General features: G+C 37.9%; 1 protein-coding gene across 1 annotated transcript in view; it reads left to right on the top strand.

The window, feature by feature from the left end:
• LOC122407744 (uncharacterized) overlaps positions 1 to 14,373 on the top strand; it is a 130,393-nt gene that overhangs the window by 29,049 nt on the left and 86,971 nt on the right. Inside the window, exons 3-4 of the mRNA XM_043414157.1 lie at positions 11,660 to 11,759; positions 13,815 to 13,974. Coding sequence (XP_043270092.1) covers positions 11,660 to 11,759; positions 13,815 to 13,974 — 260 coding nt within the window. The remainder of the gene's footprint in view (positions 1 to 11,659; positions 11,760 to 13,814; positions 13,975 to 14,373) is intronic.

Genomic DNA, 14,373 nt, shown 5'->3' with positions numbered 1-14,373 from the left:
ATTTAGGCTTAAAATGAATCAACAAAAATTAGTTGTGAAATTGACTAGTCATAGAACGGCCGAACTACTATAACATACGAACTTTGCGACATTGAAAAATGAGGAATGAAAAACTCTAATGTAGACCTGATTGACGAACGTTTCGTTTGTGAATGTGAGCAGAAATTCCGCAGCGTATTTATCTCCGTAGATTGAAAAGGAACTCAATTTATCCCCATTGAAACGTCAATGGAAAATCGTCAGAAATGGACATGAAAATTGATGGTGTGAAGCGAACGTCCAAACCAAAATAGTAGAATTCTGATGGAAGATTCCGCCTCCGGGTGTACAAATGTCCATATAAATTTGTCCTCGTTATCAGAGCATGTTAACCCATAAAAAACAAGCAGCCTACATGCAGTCCGCGTTTTAGCGACGTGCTAGCCTGACCAACGATCCCACCAAAAGGCAAAGACAAGCCGATGTAACCGGAAATTGATGCGATTCCGTGCCGAAATCGAGCCTGGAACGTGGCTAGGATTACCTCCGAAAGGGATTGACCCTGAGAGGCGTTGAGCTACAATGAAGCCTGGTAAAAGGTCACCGATAGGGTGAAATAGAACTTATCGCCTCAAGCCCCGATATTTACGAACACAGCAGACCCAGAGTCCTCTCACCAATTCGTGCAATAAAACCCAGTCTCACTCGATACGACGTTTTTCTTCAGCTTCGAAATGTTACGTTCTGTTTGTATTTTTCTATACCAAAGACGATTTGAAATGAACAACATTATTAAATTTTTGAGATTAAAAAATTATACGTATCAGCCCACAATCTAAAATAGCATCGACGATAGCGTTCCAGTTCTCAAAACAGTTACACGACGAATAAAAAAGTTAGAAGGATAGAAATGAAGAAATTCAGGGAGGAATTCTCACGATGGAAACCCTACATATTTGTTTAGGACGAATCCTTTATGTGCAGTGCAAGGAAATTGTTTTATTGACGAGAAAATTAGGTGAGGAATAGTCTCTTGAATAGAACAATTTTCAGTGAAATCCTGAGGGAAGGACGAGTTGAATATTCAAGAGTTACAACAGGAATTGAAACTTGGGCGTGAGGTACGTCCACAACGGATTGTTCCGATTTCAGTTTGTGCTGGTCTCAACGCAGAAAATGCTTTTATTCTTCTCGCTTGGCACGGCTCTCGCTTCGTGAAAATCTTATTTCTTTCGTTTCTCGTGCTTCTTCGACGTTTCGGATTTGCCAAAGAACGTTTTGTTCCACAAATTGCTACGTTCGAACGAGAATTATTCGATGACCCACTTTCCCAGGACTCCGACGTCCTCTCACGTTCGCGAGCTCCCCTATTTTCACAAATATTCAACGACGAGCTTGTCGTTTCCGTTGAATCGTCTTTCCACGAAGACGCGCTATTCGTACTCGAATTACTTGACGAACATGATGCGAATTTGTCACACTCTCGTCTGTTTATGACACTCGTCCCGTACCCAGTTCGCCAATGTTTTCGGGGCCCACTCACCGGTGCGATAGCTTTTCGTCTACAACTACATGGCGGCGTACGTTCAATGGATTTCTCATTAAATTGCTCCGGATTCTCTGACATTTTTGGACGACTAACGTGTTTTCCAGGTTTGCGACAATTTTCGACTTCCTTCGGTCGACTTCCATGATTGCATTTCGCTATCCAATGATCTGCTGTGGACTGTAATATTTTTTTCTTATTCTCGTGTCAAGCCAATGAACACGAATTAATTTTAGGGTCGCATGAATTCGTAATTGGCAATCGCTTTCCAACTGAAATAAAGCTAGAAAATGCGACGTGGAATTCACGTAATTGACGATAATTCAATGAACGCTCTCGAGCCATTGAAGTGCCAGTAAGTAATTCAAAGAACGTTGATACTCTATAGTGAAATTAAGTTTGAATTTAACATTGATATTACTTTTAGGGAGAGACCTGCTTTAAAAAGTTTTAAAAAATTGATTGTTTTCGGGAATGTTTTTAGAATAGACGGAAATTACTCACCATGGCGAACTTTTTGGTATAGTTTCAAGGATATTTCAAAAGTACAAAAACATTTTTTTAATGTGAGAAATGATTGTCGAAGTTTCTCAGCTGCGTACGATGTGGGGATCGTAGTTATTTTCTGCAACACAAAATTCCAATTTTTTTTCCATTTTCATATATTTTCCTTCCACAGGCACCTATAAAAACCCGAAAAAATTGCGAAATTCTATATTCACAGTACTTTGAAGTGATATTCTTCGTCTGTAGAAGCGTTCTTTTTTCAGACTCGTTAAAAATATAGAATTTTGCCATTTTTCGAGTTTCTATATGTTCATATGGAAGGAAAAAATATGAAAATGGAAAAAAAATTTGGAATTTTGGTTGCAGACAATAATTACGTTCTGCGCATTTTACATAGCTAAAAAATTTCGACAATCAGACTTTGCGCATAAACCATGTACAAATTAGTATTTGTCGTATTAAAAAAATGTTTTTGTCCTTTCGAAATATTCTTCAAACTATACCAAAAAGTTTGCTATGGTGAGTAATTTCCATCTATCCAAAACTATTCCCGAAAACAATCGGTTTTTGACTTTCTAGAGCAGGATCACCCTTAATATTAAGGGCTCGCGTTCATTAATCATCTTTCTCTTGTAGATAATTCGAATAATTCTTCATCATTGAATTTACTTTTCCTGACAACTAAATTGGGACTCAATCTCAATGGGAACAGATCAAAACCCAAGAATGAAACTTTGTATCTCGAATATAACGAGGAATTTATTCTGGATGAGGATGAAGAATATAAAACGAACTTGTAATTCCGAGGTCTCGTCGTAATTCAAAAAGGGATATAGAAAATCGTGCAACTCGTAGAACCACGTGGTCGTTGGTACGTATCGGCAGCAATTTGATTTCGAGCGAAGAACTTTCTTGAGTTCGTCGACATAGAATTTCCTAACCTCTCGTAGTTTCATCATGATCTCGACGAAAGTAAGGGCTTTATTGGTTTCTCGATTTGAACACGTCGTCATGTCCCAATGGATTTTCTCGTAAGCTCGACGTTTCCGTTCGGCCACGAGGTAGAACGGATCGTCTCGCTTCCAGAGACACGGATTCCTCTTGTACAAACAGACGAGCTTTCTAATATCGTTTTCCCTCCAAACATCTTGGCTTTCGAGGTTTCCTTTAATTATGTTCGCTCGTGGCCTCAACCATTGGCCCATTTCACAAAATTGCACCTAAAATCAGCAGTTCCAATCACGAGGAAATTTGACCATGAGTAAAATCGTTCCATCGTCAAAAACATGTCAACTATTTGGGAAAACTTTTTCTATTTTTCACGCGACTGAACATTTTTCAAACTTAACCTAAATTCGTGACTCGAACACTTATCTATCCTCGTTTGTCAGGAAAAAAAAAGTCACGCGAGCAAAAAAAAAAGTTCGTAGTTTCAATTTTCATTCCGAATTTCGTTTTTCAACAAGTTATACATTTAAGAGGATGGATCAGTCGGTATATCGCAACCGTGAGTGCGAGAGAGATAGCTGCAAATTTCGAAATCGAAATTCTTTGACACGGTTTAACCGATTAAAAAAAGGCTCTGCAGTCGATTTTTGCCATCGTTCTGCGTAGGCTGACAGAGCCTTTTTTTAATCGGTCAAACTGTGTCAGAGAATTTCAATTTCGAAAATTCCAAGTGAGGTTAGTCGACTGATCCATACTCTTAACCAGCTCAATATTGATGCAAAAGCGTCACAGCTACATCTGTACTATTTTGTACTTTATTGACCAAACTTTTCTCCTCGCCAGAATTTTCAAGTGCCCTCCAGAGTATATGGATTTTGCCCACAACTGCAAAACTTTCAATCGTTTGCTTTCGAACTTGAGACATTTCTGCGAGACAGTTGTCTCCTTAAGCCAAGATATTCGAGGCAAGAAATAAGAGTCTCTGCTCAAAATTTCAATGCATTTAGGTTTGGAATCCAAGTTATTTTCGATTGCGCACAAGTTTGTAAAAACATAATATTAGTGAGCCGTGAAATTTTTGGTTTTTCAGCATAACTGTGTATTCTCGTCTTCATAAGTATCATTAGTGATGAAATGATGCGGTATCTTTAAAATTTTCGAATCCTGAGGTAATCCAAATATTTGATTGTTTTCTCAGCTTGCAGGCCGGAAGAGCTAGTGAATATGAAAACGTTTTTATAACGAAAGATGATTATTTTATGATATGCGCGTGAGCTGAAAGCTCACGGTGCATTGACTCAGGGAGGAGGAAAAATTATCAGGATCAAGAAGCGTACGTGGGGGTCTTTTACACGATGAATTGCTATGTTTTTATAGTAACGTCGGATTATATTGGTATTACGAGAACAACCAATTTTGAAATTTTCAATTAATGCATAAATTTGACGAACTATAATTCCAGCCCATAGAAAATATCGTACGGTACGGTTTCAAAAATTGTTACTGAGCTAATATTGATTAAAGTAGTTCGGCCATTCTATAAATAATCAAGTTTGCAACTACTTTATGTTAAGTCCAAATTATTAATAAAATAAATAAACACTTACGTTGAGAATGTTTTTATCATAAGAATGTAATAAAATGCTTTCAAAATATCATAAAAGATAAAATTTATACTTCAACTTGACTAGTTAATGATTGAGTAGGTGCGGTGACACTTGAAATACACATAATTTAGGGAACATTTTTGTTGCGCGAAAGAAAGTTTATATCGGTTTAATGGCACCGAGAAAAAGGGATGTTCAATTCATTAAAAAAAGCGAAGCTACTAGACGAATTGAAGCACGTGAGTCAGTCTCAAAAATAAACTTAATGAAAGTTCCGCAATTCCCGAATTTGCTGGAAGTTTAATCGGCTGTTACCAGCAGTTCAACATAATGACTGAAACCACCAAATTCCATTAATATGAATTGGAGCTTCGACACGCTCGTTCAACCGATTACTAAAATTATTTTAAAAACAAAGCAAAAAATTCAAATACTCGAGATGAAGAGCGTGGATATAACGGCGTTGTCTCAACGATTCGAGTTCTTCTGCAGTATTATTTTTGACCACTTAATCCACAGATCTATCCGTGGTCTCTTTTGGAGAATTGTCGAGTAGGTTTTGAAGAATAATAATTTTCATTCGACCCCTGAAAAACAAGAAGCAGAAACTAATTGGAGCTTAAATTGCAAACGGAATTATAAGCGACCTTTGCCAAAGCTGGCTGGGATATTTGTACAAAAAAATTCAATGGCAAATCTCAGGACAGAAGCAAACAATGGATCTTCACAAAATAAAGCCAAAAGAGGTGAAGATTGCTAGCAGAGAATCCATAAATCGTACCAGGAATTGACAGGACCAACGACAAAGGCTGGGGGATTTCCACGACGAAAGCGTTGAGGTTATTTCGCTTAAGGTACACGCGAAAAAGTTAACAAATGTTTCTGCCTGCTGGGCTAAAACTTCTGACGAGGATTCTACTTTTTAAAGCGAAACGCCAAACTCAACGTGAATTTCGAATGTTTTTTCGAACGAACGAAGCCTCGACATTAAACCGTTCATCTTTCAGGATTAATGGATCCTTCAATTTCAAAAAACAGTTGTTCATCATATTTTCGATTTAACAGATACAAATCCGTTACTAATAGATAATCTACGGTCCAAGTTAGTGAGCAGTGCGAAGTGTACAAGCGAGGAAAATGCACCCTGACCTTTTGACGCTTAACGCTCGTTATTCATTCCTTCTTCTTCTCCTCTACCTCATTAATCAAGTGACTCGAATCTTCCGTTTGGCCAATCCGAGCAGAAGATAAAGAACGACTTGGCATCACAATATTTCTTAATCCAACCGACTTCCACAGTGATCGAACTGACACTGATCGATTTATGTAACAGTGCAGCTCGTGTTTTTCTCAATTGTCCTTAGCGCACTCCTCCCATCCCATTGCAAACTGTTTCCTCTTTTCCACCTCACTGAGCAAGGGATAGACTTAGTTCTCTGGTTTGGAATCCAAAGTGTCACAGAACTCGATCGATCCACTGGACCATTGGACAAATAATTTGTAAGTTAATATGAATTCGTTTTTTGTTTTGGGTTTTTCTTTTAAAAAAATATCGTTTGAAAAATGCAGATCTGCGAGCCTCCCTACGATCATAAATTTTGCGAAGATCAACGGAGTAATCGAATCTTGAAGGCTTTTGACAGCAATCCTCTTTGCGTGATGCACGATTCAATCATCCATTCTGCCACATGCGCTAAGCAGAAAAGCGCTGCGACAATGATGTGCGTTACTGCACATTTTTCTCCAACAGTTTCCAAGTGCCTCGACCAGGTGCCTAATGGATCCAAGTTCAATCCATTGAAAGATGCTTTTCACTTATCTCTGTACCTCTGACAATAAAGTGAAAGTAAATAAACCAAAATCCGAGAGAGAAATTGGGTTTTTTAAATTCAGGCTCCTCGAGGTTTTTGTAGTGGTTCCAATACGCTTATTTTTAAAAAAGATTCTAGTGATACGCATAAGATTCGTTTCTGCGCAAATAAGTAAGCTGAAGCCACGAAGAAGAAGAATTTAATGAGGGGAATCCGAGGAACCTAATCCATTATGCATACCAAGAACAGGATTGAAGATTCGGTATTTAATGAAACAATAATAAGCTTCCCAAAAGCACTACCGATCAAAACGTTGAACCACGGAATTGTCCATTTTTGTAGTTTTCGAAAAATCATGACTAGTTTCATTGTTCGAAACGAATTTGTGACCAGAAATATAAGGCTTTTTACAAGAAGTTTGTACATTGTTTGGGATCCGCATACTTTACCAGTCCCAATATTTTCTCTAAAATAAATGATTGGAACCGATTTTTATTTCCGCACCTCAAGATGTGAGTGAACTCGAAATGAAGAAAGCCCGGATCAGATCAACCGAGTTTGTGATTAAATCGATTTCGAGCAGCTTGTTAAAAGGAAGGACAAATCTTAGAATCTGAACTTCGGGTTTGATTAAACTATCTTCTACTTTTCCTTGAGTTTTTGGCAACGATTCATTCTGACTCTCAGTCTCAGATCTCGTCACTTTGGTACGTGCAGTTCATTGAACTCCAAGCCTGTAAAAAGTGAAGAACGACGGTGACATGTCGTAGAATTTTTTTCCATATTCCTTATCTCTCAACCATATAAATGAATGTGAGTGAAAAAATTCCCGTTGAGATTGAAACGAGAGCCACCTTCGTGCCGTCTAGTTTTATATTTTCGAGCAACCATTTCCTTCTTCGAATGTGATTCAGGTTGAAAAAGCCTTCGTAGCCATCAACGTGTCGTTGTCGTATTCAGACCAGAGCTTCTCTTCCGATTGCTTTGTCACTCTGTTCTCTGTCTTGCCTTCGAGATGGAAGAACTTTCATGGCTCCCTCTTCCTTTCACTGGAGATCAATGGGCTCCCACGGACTCCTCCTACGCTTTTGGAAAAGCGAAAAAATAGAAATAAAATCTACCACTATTCCTCGTGTCTTCTCTACGTGCCCATGGAAACGGAACGCTTTTTCTCCATGAGGTCACAAATGGCGCTTCGTTCCACCCTCTATTTCTTCCATACACGAAAAACTACTGCATTGATCTTACAACTGCAAAGCTACTTGACAACAACAAAACATTTACTCACGTGAGAAAACTTCCATGCCACAGTGGAACTTGGAAGGAAATATTTGGATATTGAATCGCAGTTATTCGAGGAAAAGGTGACCAACAAATCGATCCCCAGCCCTGAGAGGGTGTTTCGGAAATTTTGATTTGAAAATTTAAAATTTTTCCTTCAAAGCGTGGAAATTCTTCAATTTTTAAGATTTCACATTTTACTTCAGGTGATATAACCAGTGCTTTATAGATCGGAAGGTTTTTTAGTTTTTTTTTTATTTTTTTTTTTTTTTATTTTAGACAAACCAATTCCCCGGAATCTAACCGAGATATCGGAGCTAAAAAATTCTGCCACAGAGTTGAAATATCAATAAATAAACCTTCCAAATTTCAAAAGTCCATGTTTTTTTCTTCTCTGCAAAAAACCCCCAAGAAATCCGGCTGTCACAAGGGTGACCTCTCCACTGATTCTTGCCCAGTCTGAGAATTTGAAATTCCATAATTTTGATCAGGCAGAATACGTCCACGTTCTACATTCTGGTCATTGACCACGAATTTATTTTATTCAAGTATTCTATACAATGAACGTGTCCATTCGTAAGTACAAGAAAATATGAAGATCGCCCAAAAGAGGATAAAAAAAGATGGCGGCAGAGTGTCCATCGTTTCCAAATTCAGACTCTGAAAACAGTGAATTTAAGGTGGTTCCTCCACGAGACAGTTAAATTAGGAAATTATTTAAATTTGGCATACGTATTGTTTAACATATGAACAACACCTCTATAAAATTTTAACAAGTTTCACCATCCCGAACCCGAGATATATGTAATTGAAGTTGACTCAATTAACACGTAACGTATGGACCATGCATAGGCAAACAGCACATTATTAATTCTACCGCTAGTACTAAAATTAGGAAGTTTATAAAAAACGAGGAGGAGCTAGAGCAGGATATCACAGATATTGTGAAAAAAAATCAAGGTGATTGACCATCTAGTTTGACAGATACAGTCTCGAGAAGTACGAAGGTTTAGGCTGCATACGATATATTTTGCAAGCGAACAAGCGAATCTCGTCTGTATAGACAACCTTTTCTGTGTGTTGAAGCGTAGCCCGGATAGTTCCGTCAAAAAATTTACTCGCGATGTCAGGTCAAAAATACTTTGAGAATAAATTTTACGAAAGCAAATGATATTTGTACTATATCTGTTGGCACCGAGTACGTATATAGGGTCTTTACAAAGTTATCGATTACGATCCGAACAAATTATCAACCCTTTTAATATGCAGACGGTACATAACTTTAGGTTGGGGCTGTCGTAGGGGATCGACCTTTTAAGGAGGGTGGATCACGACGATACAATGTTGCCATGCGAAGCCATGTTAAAAGTATTAAGAATTTCAAAATGATTAGAATTTAATAAAATTTGGTAAATGTATTCTTTAACAATATATAAGACAATATAATTTTTTTAGATTTTTCTACCACATAGCTCTCGAGTAATTGAACATTAAAGTTCACGTGTATAAGCATAGAGTTCACATGCGTATACAGTCATACATCTCGTGCATAAGAACTTCGATTTAACGCTCAATTATTCGATAACCATGTGGTAAAAAAATTTGAAAAAAATTGTATTTGTGTATACTTGAAGCCAAAGAATGTTATCACCAAATTTGATCAAATTCTGATTATTTTTATTTCGTGATCCACCCTCCTTAAGCACGACAAGCACGACTACAGAACTATCATCGAGAACGAGAAATGTAACATAATTTATGATCAATTGTAAGAGTTTGAACGCGCACAATGTGATTAATTACGATTGAGAAAGCTCAGTTGGCCATGTATAACATGTGGATAGCATAGAATATCGATTTACGTAGCAGGGAGACAGGTAAACCGCGGGATCGTGGTTGGTCGCACAGTGATGCGTTTGCAAAGTGCCACAGACCGTTAGGACAGTCGACGACAAGCTGTGCCGCAAGCCGACGCACTTGACGTCTGCTCGTCAACGATTCACCGTCGGTTGGGGCTCATCCTCATATTGTGATGTTGCGTTACAGGGATAAACATTGCAGGATAATTGTTCCCCAAACTCTCGTTCGCACTCGTGCCCACAATTTTCACTCTCTTGTACTTCCCGAGGGATAAACGTCAACGGGATATGGATGAAGTGCCAAGGGGTGGGGATCAAATGTTGGAATGACTGAAATTTCGAACAGCTAAAATCTCGAGTTTATAAACTGCGAATGATAATATGGAGACAGATAGATTCGACTAGAGCTTTGAATGCCGAAAATAAATAAAGCAGAAGCTGCAAGGTTCGAAGCACGTTTACATCGAAAATAGAATGTAACAATCGCCCATAGGACGATGACTAAAACATCGATTTTTCGAAAATTCGACTATCACTCTTTCGATTCATAAATTACTACAGTCAGCGATACTGTGAAAATTCACAATTTTGAAAATATAATAACGGAAGACCAAATATTACTGAGGTTGAAATACTGAAACACCAAAAAGTCGAACAGTAAAAATAGCGAAACGTTAGAAAGTCGATCGATCAAAATAAAGAAATGCAGTGGAGCTTCAAATACACGCGTCTCACTCACTCACTTACTCAGACCGGTGATCTCCAATTTTAAACATCGTCATTTTGACTTTCGCCTTTTCGAGCCATCGCTATTCTGCATATTTAAGTTTTATAGGCTCGAAAAATCCACTTTCGATTTTTTGCTACTCTATATTCGGGTCTGTCTGTAAAACAATTACTCTCCATTTTGAATTCGAAAATATGAACTTTTGACATTCGGATGGTCTGTTAAAATTGCATTCGAAAAGAGAACTATCCAAATATATATTTTCGAGTAAATACGAATCAATGTACTTGTCCCGAGACTCTACCGAGTCTCTTGATTAACATTCGGATGGTCTGTTAAAATTGCATTCGAAATGAAAACTATTGAAATATATATTTTCGGGTAAATACTAATTCAAAGAAGGAATTTTTTATTAAACACACAATCTGCTGAATAGTCAATCGGGAATAAGAATTTCGTATTATGTATTTTTCTCCAAACTGATATCACAACTTTAAAAATTTCGAAATATCGACAGTTCTACAATTCAGTTATTCGACATATTGAATCCCACCCAACGTGAAATATTTAGTTGGGGAAACGTTAGCAAACTGCTAATGTGCCCTAAGTAGACGAAACAATCTATTGAATAATGATTCGACTACGAAATTGATGTTTTGGAATAATCCAAAAAGAGAGGAAGACCAAGGACTCGTTATGCACGTAATCAAGTAATCAAGCCGATTATAAGAAAATTTGGAATCCCATGGAACGTAATTGAAGATATTTCTAAGACGAATTTCTACGCGGTTAATTCTGAAAGGAAAATAAACATGGCACGAACCGTTTCTTCTACCCTGAATGAACTTTCGTTTTAGTGAAAATAACGTCATCCGATTGAGACGAACGAGGATTGCGCTAATTTTCAGAACTTCCACACAACGGACTCGGTAGAAACAAGTGATAGAAATCTCTAGGGGTTTTCCGGTAAATGCTTTTGGAGAAACGTCTTGGTGGGTTGAGCAATGGGAAAAGTTATGAGGAGAAAGGCAACAAGAATTAGCAAACGAGACAATACAGTTTGTGACCTTTGAGTCTTGGGTGGAAAAGCGAGTCAAGGTTGTGCGGAAGCGCATAGTGTGGGGAGAGTAAGGGATGAATTTCGATTACCACCCTCCGTTGGAGGGATCCGAGGGATGCTGGTATCGTGGTTTACTTTTTGCTAACCCTGTGAATTTCTCCTTCTTAACTTTTTATCGACTCACATACAGACACGCTGACTCCACGTTTGTGTTTTCTCTTTTTATGGAGCCGGAATTCTCCGCAGTATTTTCTTTTTCCACGTAATATATGCTTCTAAATTTTTATCACGTTCTGCGAAGAAAAGAGGTCATTTTCTGTAAATTTTCTTGCAGGTATAGTAGAAGCTTTCTGCGACATGCAAACCGTTTTTCTCGCTTGCATCGCGACCCTTCTCCCTTTGATCGTCGCTCTTGCAATTGGATTTGGCGTGAGGTAAGTTTTCGTTTGATTTTACGAGCCTTTTATAACGAGTTTTGCACACTGCTTAAACACGCCTTAACGCTCATTCATTTCGGAAATGAGCTTGAGGTGAAAATCTTATTTTGCGATGATTCCAATGGAGTTGCTATCCATCCGGAAGCCTCAAATTTCCGTAACGACAAAAAACGTTAAAATCTCGAAACTCCAAACTCGAGATACACTTTGCATGAATAAATCAGTGTCGCATCAAAAACGTAGAACGCATTAATGACTCGGATATTTATAAGGAATAAAAGCACGAAAGTATACACGATTTTATGGTTGCTTCCTCTCCATTTTACAACGATGATGCAAAAGTAAGCTGTCCATTAGGATTTACCACATTATGGGAACGTTGTAATTAAAAATTCATACATTCGTGTATATTTTTTCGAATAAACCGCGAGAAAAGTAGAAAGGGAAAAGTAGAAAAACGGAATAAGAGTCGGCGAGCTTTTAGCAAGACGGGCAGCAAGATTAACACAAAAAAGTCAGGTGCGAAATCGTCAGAATGTTGTTTCTCAACGAAGCAATGAACTTTTAACGAGCTCCGGAATAATTCGCATCGCCGCAGTTTCAACGCTTCCGTTTTTATGAGAATTTTTCAACAAAAAATTTGAAAATTCCCACTGTCATTGTAACACGAATTATTTTTCCAAACCTCCGGATAAAAGTGAACGAATTATGGCTGTTTGAGAATTTCTATCGGGCCCAAGTTTTCCTCGGGATTGTATTGCTAAACCCCTCGCACGAGGGTGAATTCGTGCAATTGCGTGCACGTGATTTCGATTGGTATTCTCGTACCAAAGGTTTCAGAGCTAAATCGTAAACGGGCGAAACCCGACACGTACGAAAAGTTGAGATAATTTTGGACCACGTAGAAAATTAAGTTGTTTCGATTTTTTTCTTTACCTGAAGAAATGCCACTTCTACTTTTCGAACAGGGAAAAAAATTACTGTCGCTTTTTATAACATAGTAGCACGAAATTACATCGTATATGAATTTATGCTAACATGACGTGACCATCGAGAAAATATTCCTGATGAAGAATCATCTTTGACAGTTATAGCCCTGCAATTCGATGGAGTTGAAAATTTTTTTTTCAACGAACGACATAAACAAGCAGTCAAATTTTGGTGCCGGCCCGGAGCACGCGAAAATTTGTATTCGCTGTCCCATAAAATCGGAAATACTTATTTATGGCGAGGTTTGGAATAAAAATTGAAAAATCAAAAAAAGTTTTGTAATTTTTTTCATTTTTTATATTGTTCAAGTCTAGAAAATCATTCGAATCTTTCCACTATAAAAATGTTTTAAGAAACAAATCCCGAGTGCTTCTCCTCTGTTATATCGTTCGTCACACCGCAGAAAGGTTTTTAATCTTCATCGAGCATTTTAAAGATTGTGAAACATTCAAGATCTGAATAAAGTTCCACGAGATTAATCGAACAGCATCGATTGAAAGTCGAAGAAAGAACTCGCTCAGACGAATAGCACAGCTTGAGAAATCTCTTGAATTCGTTATTTTCAATTACACTTAGGAATGTTCCCAGGAGCACGTAAATCATTTGAGTATTTATTTATAGAGTGAGGAATAGTTGATAAACTGCACGTGGAAACGTGGCGCAGTTAACGCCACCACGGTCTACGTTATTAATGTTTTCGCGTAGCGAATAAGACCGCTCAATATTTATTCTCCTTCCCTTTCGTCCTTGTCTTCGTTCTGTAATATTAACGGTCGACGCCTAAGGTGAAATAATTCATGCACCGGTGACATCGTCATGACATAAACGTACTGCAATCTCGCAAGACCAAGAGTTACAAAGGACACTATAATGAGAAAAGCTGTACGTCCCGTCGTACAGCGAACTCGTAGTGAAATTCATCAAGTTTTGTCACGTCTGAGTGGAATTAACACTATGACAGCCGAATCTGTAGATTTTTCAATGAACAGGAAGCGATTTATTGCAAAAAAATTCATTGAAAATTAAGAATGAAATTTTACATTTTTTCGTCCGCCGTTTTAGACACGCGTGGAGAAAATATCGCAACAGAAGGAACAGCTCGAGCGGACTGCCATGGTACAGAGGTGTCTGTTCACGAGACGATACGGCCGAATCCCTCCGCCATCGACCCCACTCCAGGAGCGACAGTATTCAACCGACAAGAATCCTCTCTGTACAAGACGTGAGTCAATGTTGTTTCGATTATTTTATGGAATCGGTTTGCACGTAGGAGAAAGAACGCGAATTAATGAATAATAATAATTTATATTTAAAAATCGAAAACCTTGAATAATTTGTGCAAAACCACGATTTCAATAATCACGTTATTCAAACCAGTTAGTAAATACGGTAAACTGTTTTTTTAATAGTGAACAGGTGACAAATTTCTGTCAGTTTATTCTTCATATAAATTGTATTTACCTGCCCACAAATGAAAACAAACCTGGGGTTGAAGATTTACTCGAATGGAGAATTATTCCATCAAAAAATGAATACATTTACACGTTTATTCAAATAACGACTTCCTCGAATATCCCTGACGGAAAATCGATCGCAACGTTTTTTTTAATTTATTCATTTA

The sequence above is a fragment of the Venturia canescens genome, chromosome 3 (genome assembly GCF_019457755.1).
Source record: "Venturia canescens isolate UGA chromosome 3, ASM1945775v1, whole genome shotgun sequence".
In the NCBI taxonomy this organism is placed as follows: domain Eukaryota; kingdom Metazoa; phylum Arthropoda; class Insecta; order Hymenoptera; family Ichneumonidae; genus Venturia; species Venturia canescens.
Note: the sequence above shows the minus strand (reverse complement) of the source record. Positions and strands in the feature narration are given on the sequence as shown.